Below are 19,673 nucleotides of genomic sequence, written 5' to 3'. Positions count from 1 at the left end.
ATGGAGAGGAGGTTACGTGGCGCAGTCTACTTCACTACTGCACTAACCCCTGTCATACGATGACAAATATGGCTTATCGGCTCGCAGGTAGACTATATCTCATATCGTAGTTAGTAGAAGTAGGCCTAGTAGTTTCTGGCTTTGTTTGATAGCGTTAACCTTTACTGTTTTTTCTTCTGACCTAGTCGAAGGGAGCTTGTTAACACTCCAGGGCCGAAGTTATCCGTAACTTCGGGGCTAACTCCCTGGTTAGCAAATGAACGAGGATTTTGGTTTTATCTGCGGATTTATTTTTGCATTATTTTGAATAGCTCCAGTCTTAACAGCACGTCTACTTTTCCCACACGCATCTCAGTAACACACATATCCCCTCTCACTTTCTCTCTCTCCATCCCTGCGCACGGGGTTCTCTTAAAGGAGCTGCACCGTTTTACAGCAATTGCATCTACATTTTCATATTAGAATGTTTTGTCAAGTGTAAGCTTAAACTACCGTGATCAATTTAAGTTCTCGTGCCCCCCCTGGAAAGGTGTAATGCCCGTCCGTGAATTTGTGTCTGCCGCCGGGTCTGTTTACAGATAGTAGGAAAGGGAAATGTTTTATGTATGGAGTGCCAAGACAATGAAGATGTGTCATTCCTGGTCAGAATCCCTATTGGAACAGATTAAAACTTGGGGGATGTTGAATTTTGTCCAAAAATCCAATATGGCCGCCGTATTCCAAAATGGCAAATTTTTACACACTTTTTCATATGCTATGGGGACATTTCCAGTAAAAACAGTGTCATTTTAGTCATTTTGTCATTTTTGTCAGATATTTGTCAAATATCAGAAATAATCAAATTTCCTTCAAACATAAGCCTCTTACAGGTTAAATACAGTTCAAATAAATTGGGTACCTTAACTTAAACAGATTAAAACATATGGCATTTAGACATTTTCCCAAAATCTCAATATAAATTCAATAATATCCCCAAAATGGTGAATGTTTGGCTCTACACTTTTGGCTAAGCTAGAGTTTTTTTTTTTTTTTTATTAAAAACATTTTGACAAATGTGATATAAGAAACAAGATAGTTCCATAAAGGTCATGGAATTACAAAAATACTATTTTATCACTCGGCTAGATATATTGTTACTATTACTATATTAATGATAGTAATACTTAGAGCTGCTGAGAGAAAATGACGTAAATCCATGGAAATGGTCTTAGTAACTACCAGTCTTTGCTATCATCTTTTTCATTCACTGTTACACTTAAAAAAATACATTCTATCAGAGCAAGATTGAGAGCGCAACTGACAGTAGAAAACTTTTTCAACTTTCAAGTCTCTTCTCAATCCTCCACCACTGCCATACTTCACTGTCAGCAGATGACTTTGCAACAAGTTGCTTCACCCTCCTGTTGTGTTCGTTTTATGTTTACTAGTTTTGTGTTCCCGGTCAAAAATGACAGCTGCATTATAACTTGTTATAAATCCATAGTAACATATTATCATCTAATGTTGTAATAGACCTTTGTATCAACTTGTGTTCTATTGGATATAACCAGTTTTAAACTTCAATTTGGTATTTATGGCCTGCAGGCCTCACTGACCTGAGCTCATGCAAGTCAGAAAGGGGAAGATCCCATTGGGGAAAGGTCCCAATGGGGGGTGGCATAGAAGCAAAGAGGGGGAGTGAGGGTGTGTTTGTGTGTGTTTTAATGTACAGAAGTGCATATACAGTCCATCTGATTAATAAGTATGTGTCTGGACTCAATTTTATACACTGACCATTTTTCACCCATTCATTTCTAATGGCCAGTCATTTTTGACCGAAAATACACAGGTGTTCTATAAAACAGTTAATTTATTTTATTTTATTATTTTTTAAGTTAAAAAATAGTTTTGTGTGTTTAGATGCCCTGTGTTAACAAAGCCAAGAAGCCTCATGGTAGTGAGAATAAGTTAACAATATGTTTAGAGAGAAGAATTGTCAATCGGTCATATTTGACTCCAAACACAACAGGATAAGTGCTCAGTTTGATGAGCTTATTAGGAGAGCTTTGAATTGTTGGACTCTTTCTCTCCTCTTGAAGAGGTTTCTCTACTGCTTCAGCAAAGTCATCCAACAACATACCAGTCTGTCACACCTGCTGTTCTGCCAACAGTCATGCATGTGTTTAATACCACTACACTCAGTTCTGGAATAGTTCCTTCTTCTTTTAAACAGGCAAGGGTTATGTCTTTGCTAAAAAAAAGTACACTTCATACAATTGATGAAGAACTACAGACCTGTCTCCCTTCTTCCTTTCTTGTTTGCTTTGGAAGAAGTGTTCTTCAAGCAAGTCTATGACTTCCTGTATCAGATCAAACTGCAGTCTAGTTTCAAGAGTGGTCATTCTACTGAAATTGCTCTGTCTGTGACTGAAGCATTGAGAGTAGCTAATGTAACCTATTTACATTTACTGTTACTGTTTAACCTGCGCGGTTCAGCCCTGCACACGCCCAGACTCCAACCCGTAAACAGCAGCACCTCAAATCTGGGCCCAGTTCCCCAAAAGCATCTTAAGCCTAAGAGCGTCGTAAAGTCCCTCTTACGAACGTCTTAAGATTTGCCGACTGTTTCCCGAAACCATCATAGCTTAAGAGCGTCGTGAAAACACTCGTAGATCTACGAGTGCTCCAGAGTACTCGTTACCGGCTAAGAGCGTCTTAACAGTACTTCTCACTGAGGTCACCAACAGGACATACAGAGGAATTACAACTTAGAATACATAATCCATCTTACGTTCCCATTCTTTATTGTGTTTACCTGTGATGAATCAGATTTTAGCGTGCAAAATAGCCTACATTTAATGATCATAATAATGTGATGAAAAGCGGACAAAAATGCAATCAAGTTATGAAACGAGACGTTGCCAGAATAGTTTGACATTATCTTTGTGAATATTTTATTAGGCCTATGAGGTAAAAAGCAGAGAAAGCAACATGTGGGGTAGTCTGTAGCCTATCAAAATCTAAGCCTACACATTTCCTCTCTTTCTTACTCGACTTCTTTATTATCTTCAAATGTGTTCACTGTAAAAAATTTAACGTAAAATTTACAGCAACTTGCTGGCAGCAAATAACCAGCAAGTTGCTGTATTTCACTCTACAGTACACCTACTGTATATGAAATCACAGTACCTATGCCTGATACTGTAAATGCAAACTACAGTAGTACTACCAGTGCTGTAATGTATACAGTATTGAATTGTCTACCGTATTTTTAATCACAGTACTTATGGATCATACTGTAACTTAGTACAGTAGTAATACCAGTGCTGTAATATTGTATACAGTAATTTTGGGAAATTCATATCCTGCTTTATCTACAGCCAGGATAAATTTGACTAGGCCTAGGTATGGTTTAGGCTACACAAACTTGCATAAATAACCATTGACAACTTGTTATCAGTTTGAAAAGCAAGTACATTTATTCACTTTTTTCCGTTTAGAAATTCTCGTGTGCTGCATCCTAACGTTAGACCAACGGTTGCAGTCAGCCTGATCCACCACAAGTAGCAGAGTGAAGCAGCACCTAGCAGAAATAGAAGAAAAAAAGATAAACAGTGTTAGATAACAATTTTCAACTGAAACCGAAGGCTACTTACAAGTGAAACTTTAGAATAATCATTTATATATATACTGTATGTTTTTTGAGTTTACTGTCAAAATGCCAGGCTGAAGATGGTGTTAGCATAACTCAGTTTCGCAAGGTATATTTAGCTGCTAACGTTAGCCAGCTGGGTGAGCTCATTGATGTTTGCTTGCAGCAACACATATGGCAGCAACAGCCATTCGCGCTGTTCGTCCGAACAACGGTTAATGATAGTCAGATGTGACTTAACTTATATCAATATTGCTAAAGTTAGCCTATTAAACTCACAAAACCGTACATGATTACGATGAGTTAACGTTACATAAGTTATGGTAGCAGCTAAACCTCCACGTTAACCAGCAGCACATCATCTTCAGCCTAACATTGTGACAGTAACATACTAGTCCTAGCACTACTAGCGAATGTTTTATATAAATTATATGAATATAATAAACTAACTTACTGAGAACTAAGGTAGGCCTAATATAAATGAGACTGCCAAAACGTTAACGTAGCTTCTAACATAAAACATTAACGTTAATGCCACCTTCACAGCAACAGCAACTATGATAGCTAGCCTAACGTTACTTACTTAGTTGATCCAACAAGCAATGGATGAGTTTGTAAGTTAGACAGTACAACGTACATAGACTGTACACATGCCCGAATTTAATGTAGTACAATTTCACAATGAAACATTAACGTTACATAAATAAATGCTTGCTTACCATTAAGGTGGAGCTGCGAACTTGACAGAGTGCTGAACACCGTAGGTCTGACTGATTGAACTGTTGCTCAAAAATGATCTCCCGCCGCCGGACAGTTCAAACGTCGTCGCGCGGTGCACGTTTCAATCACCACGTCAAAATTTCCCAGTAAACCATAAATCCATGACTTTTCAATATCTTTTCAAAATGATGATTTGGATGGAAAATCAACATAATATCAATGTCACCTTGCTATCTGGGAGCTTAACTTTGTATTTATGTGCAAAAAGAAAACAGAAAACCCCAACTGATTTTCCGCCATGTTTTTTCAAAATTTTCAAAAAGCTGACAAGTGAGGGAGGAGTCAGATTTATTACTGTGTTATGATTAGCAGCAAATTTTTATTACTGTAGTTTGACCATTTTTGACCATAATTCATAGCGAAACTACAGCAACATACTGTATTCACAAATACAGTACACATTTTTCTCAAAAACAGCAGTGATGCTGTGAAAATCACAGAATCTTGTTACAGTGTTCTTAAGTGACACCGCGAAAAAATATTGCATGGTGCAACAATCTAATCTTAAAATAATTACAATTATTTATGTCTCTGTGTGGTATATAACCTACTTGGGATGCTTACATGCAGATGTCAAAGTGTTTCTATTTTCGTATTGATGTGAATTAATGTGTAGATCCAAAGTTTAAATGGTAGACCTATAGCTGTGACGTGCAGTCACCTGACATCACCGTCAAATCAGAGGATATTTCAGAACTATTAACGTGGACAGCTCCCCTTAAGAGCATCTTAAGAGCAGTGCACGCGTGTTCACGCTACGAGCATGTTCGGGAAACAGTCGGAAAAACCAAACGAACGATCGTAAGATGAATCGTAGAAAACCCTCGTAAGAGCGTGTCTCCGTCGTTATCGGGAAACTGGGCCCAGGAGTCTGCTCAGTCATAATTCTACTAGACTTACCTGCAGCCTTTGATACTGTAAACCATGACATTCTCATTTCTACACTGTCTGAACAGGGAATTTCTAGGAAAGATCTTGGTTTGAATCCTACCGTTCTTTCAGTGTGTCTTGTATCAAAGTATCATGACCTCACCACAGGTGTGCCATAAGGATCAGTATTAGGGCACTATTTACTGTACACCACTTCCTTGGGTGAGAACATTCACTCCCATGGATTTGACTCACTGCTATGCGGACGGCTTTACCTGTCTTTACCACCTGAGGACTGTTTCCCATCAGATTTCTGCATGCCTCATATTTCAGTCTGGATGACAGACCGGCACCTTCAACTTCATCTCTCAAAAACTGAGCTTTTGGTGCTTCCAGCTAAAACAGCTATTCCCCAACAGATTAACATCCAGCTTGACTCCTCTTCAATGACCCCAGCTAGATTGGCACGTAACTTTGGTGTCATAATTGATGACCGACTTAATTTCTTTGAGCATGTAGCCTGAAGTCATTTGTCCCCAGGGCCATTGAACTGTTCAATGCTTCACTAAAGGGAAGAGGAGAGATAGACTTCTCTGCATAGTCTGTCTGCCTCTCCACCCTCTCCATGTTTGAGTACTGACTGCCCACTACTGCTTTACTACTGTTTTACTACTGTCCACAGCCTAATGTTTTTACTAGTTTTACTGCTACACTGTTTTTCATGCTATATTAGCACACATGACCAATGGCTTCTGCTACAATACTGAATGTCTGTAACCCTATTACTTCAACCTATTCTTGCACTGACATTTTATATTACCTTGTCTACATTATACTTTACTCTCTTATTTGTCCATATTATTTATGCTGGTCTCTAGACCTTATTCTTGCACTGTTGCACTGTTGGACTACTGTTGGACTACTTTTTGCACCTTCACCATGACACTCACTCTCTTGAGCACCTCACCATGCACACAGAACTACAGGCCAGTCCCCGCCCTGTCACTGCAAGCGTCTCATGCTTGATCACCCTCAAGCACACTGTGGATTTTTTTATTTCATTTATATAGTATTTTTAGTATTTAGTTATGTTAGTTTTTCTTATCTTCTACTGTCTCTATTGTACAGTGGAGTTTGGTTATATGTTTATACTTATATTTACCATTTCTGCTGTACAGTAAGTGCATGTTGTGTGTGATGTCTGTATACTACTGAGAATTTCCCCTTGGGGATCAATAAAGTATCTATCAAAATCTTGCAAAATCGTGTTGGCTTGTCCTTTACGACATTAGGAAGATCAGACCTTATCTGATACAAGATTCCACACAACTTCTTGTGCAGGCCATGGTTATATCCAAACTTTTCACTGTTAGCTGGCCTGCCTGATTGTGTAGTAAGATCGCTGCAAATGATTCAGAATGCTGCAGCACGCCGGGTCTTCAATCAGCCAAAGAGGACACATGTAACTCCTCTCCTACTCTACCTTGACTCCTTATAATAGACCTTGGCCAATAGCAGTGGTTCTCAACCTTTTTTCAGTAATGTACCCCCTGTGAAATATTTTTTCAGCCAGGTAACTAAAGCATTTTTAGTTGAGAAAAAAGACTTGAAACAGACTTAAAAAAAATACTAATAAAACCATCCTGGTATGGGGGGGGGGTTAGGATAATGAAATTGAATAGCCTACTGAAATATAAAATTCATTTTATGAACATATATTTTCCTGAAATATTTATTAAATAATTGTTTTTTTAATTTAATTATAAAGTATTTTTGCATGGATTCTACTTTTTAAATATATGTATATTTTAAAATCTCACGTACCCCCTGGAGTGCCTTCACATACCCCCAAGGGTACGCGTACCCCCATTTGAGAACCACTGGCCTAGAGGACACTTATTGGATCTGCTTACGGCTATCTCAATTCTATGATCCAGCTGTACAGTACATCCCCAACCACTCACTGGGGTCATCTGATGAGCATCTGTTGTGTCGAGTTTAGGCCCAAAATCCCACATTTTGGGGATATTATTGAATTTATTTATTTTTGGGGGCTTTTTTATGCCTTTTAAGCGACAGGATAGTGGAGAGTGACAGGAAGTGAGTGGGAGAGTCGGGGTGGGATCTGGAAAGGAATCGAACCCGGGTCGCCGGCGTACGGTGCAGGTGTCCCAGCCAGTTGCACCACGGCTGGGGCCATATTATTAAATTTATATTGAGTTTTTGGGAAAATGTCTAAATGCCATATGTTTTAATCTGTTTAAGTTAGGGTACCCAATTTATTTGAACTGTATTTAACCTGTAAGAGGTTTATGTTTGAAGGAAATTTGATGATTTCTGATATTTGACAAATATCTAACAAAATTATAATTTTTGAATGATTTTAAATTGTTAGAAAAATACTTAGGCTTTTAAAATCATCAGTTAACCTCTGTAAATATGTATTTGATAGAAAAGAACGTTTTTTTCCTAAAATGACACTGTTTTTACCGGAAATGTCCCCATTGCATAGCAAAAAGTGTGTAAAAAATCTGCCATTTTGGAATGCGGCGGCCATATTGGATTTTTGGACAAAATTCAACATGCCCCAAGTTTTAATCTGTTCCAATAGGGGTTCTGACCAGGAATCCATGGAGAAAACTTTGACCAAAAACTAGGCCTAATGTTTCCAGCAGATGACCTGTCTACAAGACTCCATGACGTTCATGGTATTACACACTCCTGTACAGTTGGTGGCGGTACTTCAAAAAAGTAATCTGCCAAGAAACAGAAGAAGAAGAAGCGGAAGTCATCATCGGAAAAATGGCCGCGCCGTGTCATGCATTGTAGCAACGTGATTTTACCAATTCCACACTTTTTAGGCCTTTAAACTAAACATTACGGTCAATGTAATGTAGAAATTACTGTGATCTATGAAATGCGAATCGGATGATTTTCCTCCGCGGAAAGCTCTAGCAAATTGTATTTTGGTGCCAATTTAGCCGACACTTTCTTCGGAAGCACGGTGAATTACCCAGCCTGTGTCAGTTCTAGCCCCATACCTCATTGCAGAAGGTAAGAAAGCGCATGCATTGCAATATCTCTTAAAAAGCTGTGGTGATAAGTAGCTACGTGATTGGGATCAGTATTTCACTTAACGTTGTGCTGGGCCATCTTTATTATAATCGTCTCTCTCCTGTATCTATCTGTGTCTGCTTGTTTATGTGCATTGACGGATCAGGCAATGGCGTCTTTCAAACCCACGAAAATCCCAGTGGTCCAGCAGCTTGGAGAGAAAGTCACAGAGGATACTCGCTATTGGAAGAGTTTCAAAGTGAGAAAACGTTACAGAACTTGGACTTGCGGCTTGGCCTTTCTCTATTTGTGTTTGTATGTGTGTCTCTGCGCCTGTCTGTTTCAAGTCGCTGTTCTGTTTTCCCCTTCAGACCACAGTGCAGGTGAAGGAATTTGGTGCCATCTCAAAGATTGACTTCTCTCCTCTGCCACCTCACAACTATGCAGTTACTGCTTCAACCAGAGTAAGCACTCTCTCGTTCTGTCCTTCATGGTCATTCACTCTTTCCCCTTTTTTGCCACAGACATACATCTAACTTTTGTAGAATTATGAGACTTTGAGATGGGTGAAGGTGAAGATGAGACTAGACTAAGGTATGATTAGCTTTATGTATACTGTGGGTTTGGCCCAAAGTATAAACAGGGGTGTTGATGAATGATGACTATATGAGTCCACAGTACTGATCTTGAGACAGCAGGGCTTTTAAGGATTAGGGAATGTAGGCACCGCTGTGTCCAGAGAAAACTATTACAGGGCAGATGACAAAATGGACAAGCAACAATAATATTATTACTTAGAGTTAAGCAGACTATGTACTAATTCTAGCAACTCATGTTTGATCATGTTGTATCAGTTAGACATGCTCTTGAGCATACACTGATGAGAGAGAGAGGATGATACAAATGCTAATGTCCTTACACACCCATGCAGTTGCTGATTAGACGTGTGTGTGTGTGTGTGTGTGTGTGCGTGTGCGTGCGCGCTGCAGGTTCAGATATATGGGCCCCACTCCCAGGAGCCCCAGCGGAGTTTCACTCGCTTCAAAAGCACAGCGTATGGCGGTTGTTTCCGTGGCGATGGGCAACTGCTGGTCACTGGTAGCGAGGAGGGTCTGATCCGTTTGTTTGATGTAAGCGGGCGTGTGGCCCTCCGCCAGTACTCTGGACACAACAAGTAAGTGTGTGTGGGTGTGGGTGTGTGTGGGTGTGTGTGTGGGTGTGTGTGTGGGTGGGTGTGTGTGTGAGTGTGGGTGTGTGTGTGAGGGTGTGTGTGAGTGTGTGAGTGTGTGTGGGTGTGTGTGTGTGAGTGTGTGTGTGTGAGTGTGTGTGTGTGGGTGTGTGTGTGTGTGAGTGAGTGTGTGTGGGTGTGTGTGTGGGTATGTGTGGGTATGTATGTGAGTAATGGTATTTTGGTGAACTTTCCTCATTCATTTCTCGTGTCTGCGGAGTATTTTTAACCCTCCCGCCTCTTCTTCAGGGCAGTGAGGGTGACATCATTTCTGTCGGATGGCTTCCGCGTCACATCGGGCTCTGATGACCTCACGTGCCGCGTGTGGGATGTGGCAACGGCGCAGGAACTTCTCTGCTTCAGTGAGCATACAGACTACATCCGTGCTCTCGCTACCAGCGTCCGCAACCCTGATCTCATCATCACCGGTACGCCAACACCACCACCACCACCTTTATAATAATCATTATGATGCTAATGCCATTCATTTTCATCATCATCATCATGATAATAATCTTAATCATCATCATAATCTCAATCACCATTTGTCAACATTCACCCTTAGCCACTATTTCAATTTTCATCTGATCTCAGTTTTCATAATGAGTCATTCAAAGGTGGAATGCTATGTTGTATTTCACCTCAGGGGGGTGCTAAAATCTATTTATTTTATTTATTTTGGTCTTCCCAAAACACCTGTAACTACATGCATTTATTCTGTGAATGGGACTTGGTACAATATTGGTACTTTACACCAGTGATTTTCAACCACTGTTCCTGGTGTGCCCGGAGAAATCATCAAGTGTGCCATGGGAAATTGTCCAAGTGCACATCACGTGAACAACATATGCACCGTAACAATCCAACGGATTAGCAACGGTCTTTTCGTGGAGACTAGGCTACGCTCAGAGCAGCTGCAGAACAACAGCGAGGAGATGACTATAGCTGGGGCTGGGGAACGTGAGTCTGGGCGTGTGCAGCATAGACATGGTGTCTATGTCTATTATGGTGTGCAGGCCCGAACTGCACTGTATGACCACTGAGCATAGATAAACAGTAAAATGTAGCCGGGACGGTAGAGGTGTTAGAAACCCATGAATGAAAATAGCCTATTTATTTCAGGTAGCCTATTTTTGCAGCAAAAATATGTGAAAACCATGAAAGTTTAAAATGTAAAAAAAAAAAAACCTCACGTTCCCAGCGCCCCCCTAGGTAGTATGAACGCCCCTGTTGAGAAACCCTACTATAGGGTTAGCTATAGGACTTTTATGGTCCTACTAGCTACCCCACATACCATTTCAGTTGCATGAAAATGACACAAAAATGCCAACAAACCTTGTTTTATCCTTATTATTGTTGTTTTTTTTTTTTTTTTTTAAACCAATGAGACTGTGGTACAAACTTTTAATGATTTAATTTTACTGAGAACATGTTTGTCTTCCATTCTACAAAGTTTGGTCAGGCTAGGAATAATACTTTTTAAGATATTAATGTCCAAACATGGCCTCCAAGATAAGGCCATTTAGGGAGTGTAAACAATCAAGGGCAAAAAGACTATGAAAACATGAATGAAAATTCCGAAATGAAAATGGAATGACTCTAATTTCACTTCCCTGTGGGAACTGTTGTTACCGTTCTCTTTTTTTGTTTCGATGAATGATGCAGTATTCTGGTGAAGCTGGTTTTTGTTAAGGTTGATGTGGTTTTGATGTTTCTTTGGTCTGTAGGCGCCTATGACCACACAGTGCGTGTGTATGATGCCCGGCAGGAGAAGTGTGTGATGAGCATGGATCACGGACAGCCTGTGGAGAGTGTGTTACTCTACCCCTCGGATGGGCTCCTCGTGTCCACAGGTGTGTGTGTCTGTCAGTCAGTCTACCTGTGTCCACTGGTGTGTCTAAGTTTGTGTGTGTCAGACTAGCTATCAGATGCATTGTTTGTGTTCACTAGTGGTTGTGTATATTTATCAGCTTGTTATGTCCACTGGCTCATTTTATTTATGTTTGTGTATGAATATGGGCATTGCTCAAAAGCTTAAAATCCTGATTGTGTGTGTGTGTGTGTGTGTCTGTCTGTGTGTTTGTGTGTGCGCATGGGCAGGTGGGCGTTATGTGAAGGTTTGGGACATGCTTAAAGGTGGACAACAGCTTGTGTCTCTGAAGAACCATCACAAGACAGTCACGTGTGTTTGTATGAGTGCGCAGTCCAACCGCCTACTCACAGGATCACTTGACAGGTAGGGGTGTGTAGGGGTGTGTGTGTGTGTGTGTGTGTGTGTGTCAGGGTTTCAGTTGTCTGGTAGTTGCCGGACATTGGCCGGGAAAAAAAAGAAAAATGTCGGACAAAATTAAATCTCTCCGGTCAAATTGTCTGATTGAAATTGGCTAAAAATCTCGTCCCCTAACACAATCTAAATTTGAGGATAAGCCTAAAATGTAGACCTACAGTATACTAAAGCAAGAATACACCGTCCCTTAGCTATGTTTTAAAGGAACAGGCTCTACCGTGACAGTTATTAAACAACACGCATATGCTGCATTTTAAATAAATCGTACACCTAAAATGTCTGTTATAAACAATGAACGAATGAGTGAGAAGGTCCAAACATGGCCAGGCCCAGGCAGACTAGCCTTAAAAGCTTTTTTCAGAGGCTAGACGTGACAGATGATGGTGAATCGGTAACGCCTGAAGCCTCAGATGTCCAGTCAGCTCCACCACCACCAGAGAAAAAGCCGAAGTGTCTGGCTTATTGGTCGGAATCAGTGACGTTGGAAGTGGAGGTGCGGGGGGGGGGGGGGGGGGTGCGGCCGTACCAAGATAATTTGCAGCACAATATGGTATCATGGAACCGCGGACCGAAAGAAAAAGAAACATTTTCCAGATTAGGAAATATTTCTTAATTTAGTGTTATCAAATAAAGAGGCATAGCATTAGGGGTAGTGGTGTGAGCGCTCATTCAATGTGTGTGCACATCTGCGCAAGTGAAACTGTTGAACCACTGGAGATAACGTGGGTAGAAGCAACAAACAACGTAAATAAAACAACAAACAAAGTGGATTCTTGCTGTCCATGAAAACGGCATAGAGACTTGCTAGTCTACACAATATGGAAATAACAGATCTTTAAATTGACACTAGTTAAGCATGTTTAAGTTAGGCTAATAAACATATTCTATATGGCCTGATTATGTCATTCTTTAAGCTAGATAGCCCTCCTCCAGTTTTCCTCAACTTGACTAATTAAGAAGAGATAATAGGATATTTGACCGCCCTATCAAAATGTCCGAGAAACAAAACCTCTGCCGGTCACTTTGACCGGCACCATTTTTTTCAAGCCGAAACGCTGGTGTGTGCGTCTGTGTGTGTGCGTGGAAATGGTAATTAATGCTCTTTCCATCAAAAATCAGTAACATCAGAAAATGTTTCGGATACTGCTGCTGTGTTTGAATATCTGTTTGAATTTTGGGTCTTTTTATGTATGACTTGTAGGCATGTGAAGGTGTACAACTCCTCCTATAAGGTGGTCCACAGCTTTGAATATGCTGCTTCAATTCTCAGTATGGCCATTTCAGTAAGTGTATACATTTGTACACATTTATATACAAAGAAATTCCTCTATATGCAGAAACTCTAAGACTCGGAGTAACAACGCACAAATTTGTAGTACCTACACTTTAAGGAAGAAAAACGGTCATAAAATGTTCATGTATTGTTTACCAGCAAACTAATTTCATTTGTGCATGCTCGTGTGTGTGTGTGCTGTGGCAGCCAGATGATGGTGTCCTGGCTGTGGGGATGACCAATGGAGTCCTTAGTGTGCGCCACAGGAAGCCGTCAGAGGAGAAACAGGAAGTGGACAGGAAGAGGCGGGGCCCAGCTTACCGAGTGTTTGTCAAAGGCCGAAATTACATCCCCAAACAGGTAGTGTTCTCATGGTAACAGTGTGTATGACAATGGAATACTTTTTATAACAAATGTGAAGACCTTGTACATTCATTTTTAAAAGTGTAATATGAATTAAACAAAAAGATTGCATAGAGATCATTGACTTGTGTAATGTCTCTTTTTATTGCCTTTTTTTATTACATTTTTGTAGAATTAGAATTACCGGTATACAATAGTATTTCTTACCACCGAAAACTCAATATTGTATAGCGTGTGTGATTGTTTGTGCACCCTATGTGGTTGTCTCGTTCATCTGATGTTCAGAGCGAAATGAACTGATGCCACATATGACCTTTAACCCCCCCCCCCCCCCCCCCCCCCTCTCTCTCTCTCTGTCTCAGGATGACTTCCTGGTGAAGAAGTCTGCTGCCCTGCAGCATCTCAGCAAACATGACAAAAACCTCAAGAGCTTCGCTGTGTCCAAAGCACTCAACTCTGCACTGGAGGTGTGTGTGTGTGTGTGTGGTAGATGTGTATATAATCCTTTGGCCACGTTTAATTTACTTAATGTGTGTGACTCCACTAAAAAAGTGTTTTTTGTTTAATATTTGTATGGTTCTTATACATTTTCAGTCAAACTCATACTAGGGGTGTGTGTGTGTGTGTGTGTGTGTGTGTGACAGCTGTCGTTACGCAAAAACAAGCCCGAGGTGTGTGTAGGTGTGCTGCTGGAACTAGAGCGGAGAGGAACCCTGCAGAACGCTTTGTCAGGCCGAGACGAGCAGAGCCTCGTTTCCCTGCAAAAGTTTCTGCTCAGGTACGTGGACTACACACACGCACACGCACACACACACACACACACACACACACACACACACACACACACACACACACAGCCTGAAGGAAATGCTTCTCATACTCCTCTGTCTCCTCTGTCATCAGGTTCATCACTGATCCACAGTTTTCTCCCATTCTGCTGAAAGTGGCTGACATGCTCATAGGTGAGTGTGTGTCAGAATCTTGTTTGGAACAGCTGTAGTTGTTGTTTCAATAATAGTAATTTTGTTTCAATTGCGGTGACTACTGCGTTCCTTTTAGAGAAGGGTGTAACAGGTGTGTGTGTGTGTGTGTGTGTTTCTCTACCTTCGTTCCTCAGACATCTACCAGTCGGTGGTGTGTGAGTCTGCGGTGGTGGAGCGCTATTTCCAGGAGCTGCTGGACTGTGTGTCGCGGGAGGTTGACTACGAGCGGGACCTGATGCAGGTGCTGGGGATGCTGGACACTCTCTTCGCCTCCTCGACGCCACGCTCCAGAGCCACAACCTCCATCAGCCCTGTCTCGCTCATGGCCACACCCGTAACCACACCGCAAGGTACAGAGCCCCAAATGCAGCCCGCATGACGGACCATGATCCTCTCTGCCCTGGTCATGTGACCACACTGTGGACTTTGAGTGAGAGAGAGAGGCAGGGAGAGCGTGATGCCATGGCAACTGAGGAAATCTGAGAAGGGTGGAGTCAAGAGGATTGGCTTTGCTATTGTATGGTCATGCTGCCCTATAATGCCTACAATTGTACATGTGTATGTATATGTGTACATGCAGACGTTTGTGTGTGTGTGCGTGTACATGGTTAGTTTTTCTAAAAATAAATCCGGTTCTTTCTCATCTCTTGTGCCCACTTTCATTTCCTCTTTACTGGAGTTGTATCCCAGGAGCATCAACATAAACAGGGCAACAGTAGTGATGGCTGCTGAGTTGCATAGACCAGAATACCCCGATCTGGCAGGGCCCCTGGAGATCTTTAAGAAGTTTTCACATAACGTAAATTTAGTTTTTAAAAAGTCTAGATGTATGAGGGCAGGCACGCATTAAATTAGATCTGGAGCAGACATCTTGTGTTCAGTTTATTTTATTATACCTGCAGTTCCCACAACAATGATCATTGCTGTAATTGGTAATTACAGAAATTAAGTTATGGCAAAACCGTCAGGCTTCACTATCAGTCATTGGACTGCATTCAGCACTTTTTCTCCAACATTTAGGCCATGTCGAAGGAAGAAGTGCTGTGGGGTTCACATACAACAAGTCAACACCACTCACAGTAACGGTGTTATTATGACCGCCGCTTCAAAACCGTCAGGCTTCACTATCAGTCATTGGACTGCATTCAGCACTTTTTCTCCAACATTTAGGCCATGTCGAAGGAAGAAGTGCTGTGGGATTCACATATAACAAGTCAACACCACTCACAGTAACGGTGTTATGACCGCCGCGCAGTGAAGCGGCGGTCATATAGGTTTAGTCAGATTCTTTTTTTTTTTTTTTTTCGCATGTCCAAATTTCCGTCAAGGATTCCCGGGACACTGTAAGACCGGGGTACACGAAACTTGGTGGGCATGTAACCCCACATGGATAGCATGGAACCGTCGTTTTTCGTTTTGATCTGTAGCCCCCCCGCTGGACTGGACCCCCGAAAGGAGGGTAGGGCAGCCCCAGTTTTCTGTGAATATCTCGAGAACCGTAGGGTTTAGGAGGACCTTTTTTTTTGTATGTTGATCTCAAGGGGCTATGTCAACCCATTCCATAACCACTCATTTCATGTATAGCGCCACCTAGTTAAAAATTAAAAAGCAAAAAAGTAGGTGTTTTCATCACAATATCTCTGGCTGACATGGTCAAAACTGCACGAAATTGAAAGTGTAGGATCATTATGACACCCTCCGAATGCATGCCAAGTTTTGTGAACTTTCGTTCATGGGGGGCCTTACAATAAAATAATTTATGTGTACATTTAGTGACCGTACACCAACAAGGATTCCCGGGACACTGAAAGACCAGGGTACACGAAACTTGGGCATGCTATCCATGTGGGCATGTAACCCCACATGGATAGCATGGAACCATCGTTTTTCGTTTTGATCTGTAGCCCCCCCGCTGGACTGGACCCCCGAAAGGAGGGTAGGGCAAACACAGTTTTCTGTGAATATCTTGAGAACGGTAGGGCCTAGGATGACCAAATTTTTCCGTATGTTTGCCTCCAGGGGTCATCTTAACCCATTCCATGTGCACACATGTGCATAAACAGATACACACGCACACACATACATTCACAGTAATCATACGTATGACACATACTCACACAGTAGACATATGTACGCATGCATGCACATGCACAAACACACACACACACATAAACATGTACACGCACACAAGAATTTCTCAGATTTAGGAACAGGCAAGATGGGGGTGGGGTTGTATAACATTAATTTTACATGTGAAATCTATGAACTAATCATGTTTTGGTACTTGATACCAGTGAGAATTGAGTGGATAATGCAATTTAGTGAGACAGTTAGAATCATATAGGCCTTTCAGCGTGATTTATTTTTGTGGAAAAAATGTGCTGGACTGGGCGGCGGTCATTTTTGTATCGCTCTGCGGTACATCTAGTTTTTTAACCTTTTAGAGATCTTAAAAAAGGTCTTGAAATTTGTTAAATTTGCTCTTTAAAAATGTGCAGACACCCTGTCTGCAGTGTTTCCCAACAGCGTTGAGCAAGTGCTATGGTTAAAAGATGAAGACTAGCATTTCAACACTTCACAACTGCTGTGGTGGTTCCCCAATAACGGTTCTGGAGTCTGATGACATCGGGGTCTAGATCACCCTGTTTCTTGCCAAGGGGTGTGTGCAAGGTATGCAGAGCCGGACAGTAACGGAGTACATTTACTTGAGTACAATTTTGAGGGATCTGTACTTTACTCGAGTATCATTTTTGGGGAGTACTCATGACTTTACTCAAGTACATTTGAGAGGCAAATATTGTAGTCTTTACTCCACTACATTTCTCTGCCTAACCGTGAGTACCCGTTACTACTTCTAAAAAAAAAGGAAAAAAGAAAAATCTCAGAAACCCTTCATTTGTTGTTTCCCTCTCAAACGTGATTGGATTGTGCAGGCGCCACTGATTGGGACAGCGTATTAGCAATCACCTTCAGCTTGTAACGATTCTGTAGCTGATTGAAAATTATGTTTTATTTTCCAAGTAGTTAATATTATTTTTTTAAAGGGGTGCCAGGCAGCATAAGCTACCAACTTTCTAACACAAAATATTACAGGAGCACACAGTGAAAGTGTCACAGTTATAACATTAACCCATGAGCCCCTTCAGTCAACAGTGAAATCAGATTCAAATTAAATAAAATTGTCTGGCTCACCAGAAGCACCACAAGATCCACATAGTCATAAACATCAAAAATCACCATGAATTCATACACTCTACAGTTGAAACAGCACATCAATGACAGATAACAGGAGAGTTTTGGCCCATTTAGTACTCCGTAGTTCAACAAAACAATGCCATAGTTTGTGAGTTCATCGGCAGTAAATATAACAAAACACTTAGTCAGACGTCACTTTTTTTGAGTTGAGTATTGGAAACGGGGATGATTGTTCTTTCAAAAAGGATGGTCAAAAAAATATATAAGTATTTCGGAGTAACGGGGAAACGTGTGCATTAGTCAGTGTTTGTGAAACGAAAACAGTTCCTCTGGCAAACGATCAGTGTAGGTGCGATGTGTGCATTGGTGTGTGCGTAGCGGGGCTTTGGAAACACTGCTCCAGCGGTAATGTCACCGCCGGAGTTACCTTCGGATATGCCGGCCTCTCGGTATGTGGCTGGTTGTGGACTACAGCCCCAGGAAAAGGTGCGCAGGCCGCTCCGTTGGCAACCGGACTCAGGCAGGAAGACAGCGGTCCTCAGAGGAGTGAACAGTTTAAATTCCAGATCTTCCGTTAGCGAGGGAATCTCCACTTAAAGCCGGCACGGACTTGACAGCGTAGGCTCACGAAGAGACGTGTTTTTACTATGCTTTAGTTTGCTTTCTTTGTCGTAGTTGTGTGTATTGATTGCACTTTTCTAAGACTCCGAAGAAACTGATTATAGTGTTGCTGTAGGCTACGTTCTCACTCTCTCTCTCCATTGCCTGCGTCCAACTATCTTTTAACTCTGCCGTGGCACTGACTTAATTACAATAACCGCCCCCACCTGGACTGACGATTGCAATTGTTATTTGTTTGATGTGATTTCCTGTATTCTGGTGCATTTTTTGGGATGGCCACTAAATTCAGATTCATAGCCTACATCCTGATTTGTTGATATTGAGGCAATGGTTCCATGCAAAGGCTTAGGCTTCAGGGCCCCCTGACCCCTTGGGCCCCTGGGTCTGGGCCCGGTAGGCCTGTGCAGTAATCCATCCCTGACGGGGGCCGTCACAAGCTTTCCGCCAAAGTCAACTCCATGGTCAGATTTAGATAAGAGACGAAACCATGGACAAGACAATGGATGAAGACGCAGCAGGTCCATCCCGGGAATGTGCCAACCTGTGGCCCCACCTCGCCAGACTATTTAAATTTTCTGAACAAGTTAATGATAGTTTTCGCTTCAAGTGTTTCAATTACAAAATAGTATTTTGTATTTGAAATACGTATTTTAAATACATGTATTAGAAATACTGACCATCCCTAGCAACATGGTAAAAAGATGAAAATGATTTTACTTTCAATTCCTTTTACATTCTCCAAGGTATTAACATTACATAACATAACTCCATGTAGGACGTTTCTTTACATAAATGTAAGCACTGTGGCAGTAGTAATGCAATATTTAGAAAATGTAGACTACTCTTGTACTCTTGATACTCAAGTACTTTTAAAAACAAGTACTTCAGTACTTTTACTTAAGTAGACACCTGACTGTTCTTTTGTACTTCTTTTGTAAAACTGTACTTTTACTTGTACTTGAGTAAAATTTAGCAAAGGGTATCTGTACTTTTACTCAAGCTGTGTACTCTGTCCGCCTCTGAAGGTATGGGCTGTGAATAAGGATAATACGTTGATTTGTTCAAGGAAACTATAATGAAATATTCAGGGTATCACTTTGAGGGAGTTATCTTTAATCATGCTTCTTCAGTGTAAATGTTGGTTTCTTATGACTAGTTGCAGTAATATCAACCTGCAATGAGTCTTCCAACAGAAATCAATGGGATTTTACAAAATGCCAAATAAAACACGACAGAAACTGTATTTCGTTTCGCTACTTGTTTTGGAACATCAACGAACACCACTAACCACTCGGTGAGTTGCACAGTTCTGAAAACGAACGTTAAGGGTTGTTTTAGGACATGTTTGAGTATGCCTGTTGGCAGCCACTCTGAGTAGTCAAAGGCGA

At 41.3% G+C, this 19,673-nt stretch overlaps 1 protein-coding gene across 1 annotated transcript; it reads left to right on the top strand.

Annotated features, from left to right (window-relative positions):
* Positions 1-8,057: 8,057 nt before the first annotated feature.
* Positions 8,058-15,112, top strand: utp15 (UTP15 small subunit processome component). Its single transcript, XM_042109447.1, has 13 exons — positions 8,058-8,335; positions 8,502-8,594; positions 8,707-8,799; positions 9,325-9,509; positions 9,813-9,991; positions 11,291-11,416; positions 11,664-11,799; positions 13,052-13,133; positions 13,331-13,483; positions 13,849-13,953; positions 14,131-14,264; positions 14,390-14,448; positions 14,604-15,112. Exons 2-13 carry the CDS (start codon positions 8,505-8,507, stop codon positions 14,846-14,848), a joined length of 1,587 nt encoding a protein of 528 aa, XP_041965381.1. The 5' UTR covers positions 8,058-8,335; positions 8,502-8,504; the 3' UTR covers positions 14,849-15,112.
* Positions 15,113-19,673: the final 4,561 nt, after the last annotated feature.

Source organism: Alosa sapidissima, chromosome 11, assembly GCF_018492685.1.
Source record: "Alosa sapidissima isolate fAloSap1 chromosome 11, fAloSap1.pri, whole genome shotgun sequence".
NCBI lineage: Eukaryota > Metazoa > Chordata > Actinopteri > Clupeiformes > Clupeidae > Alosa > Alosa sapidissima.
The sequence above is the reverse complement of the archived record's forward strand: the minus strand, read 5'-3'. Positions and strand labels throughout refer to the sequence as shown.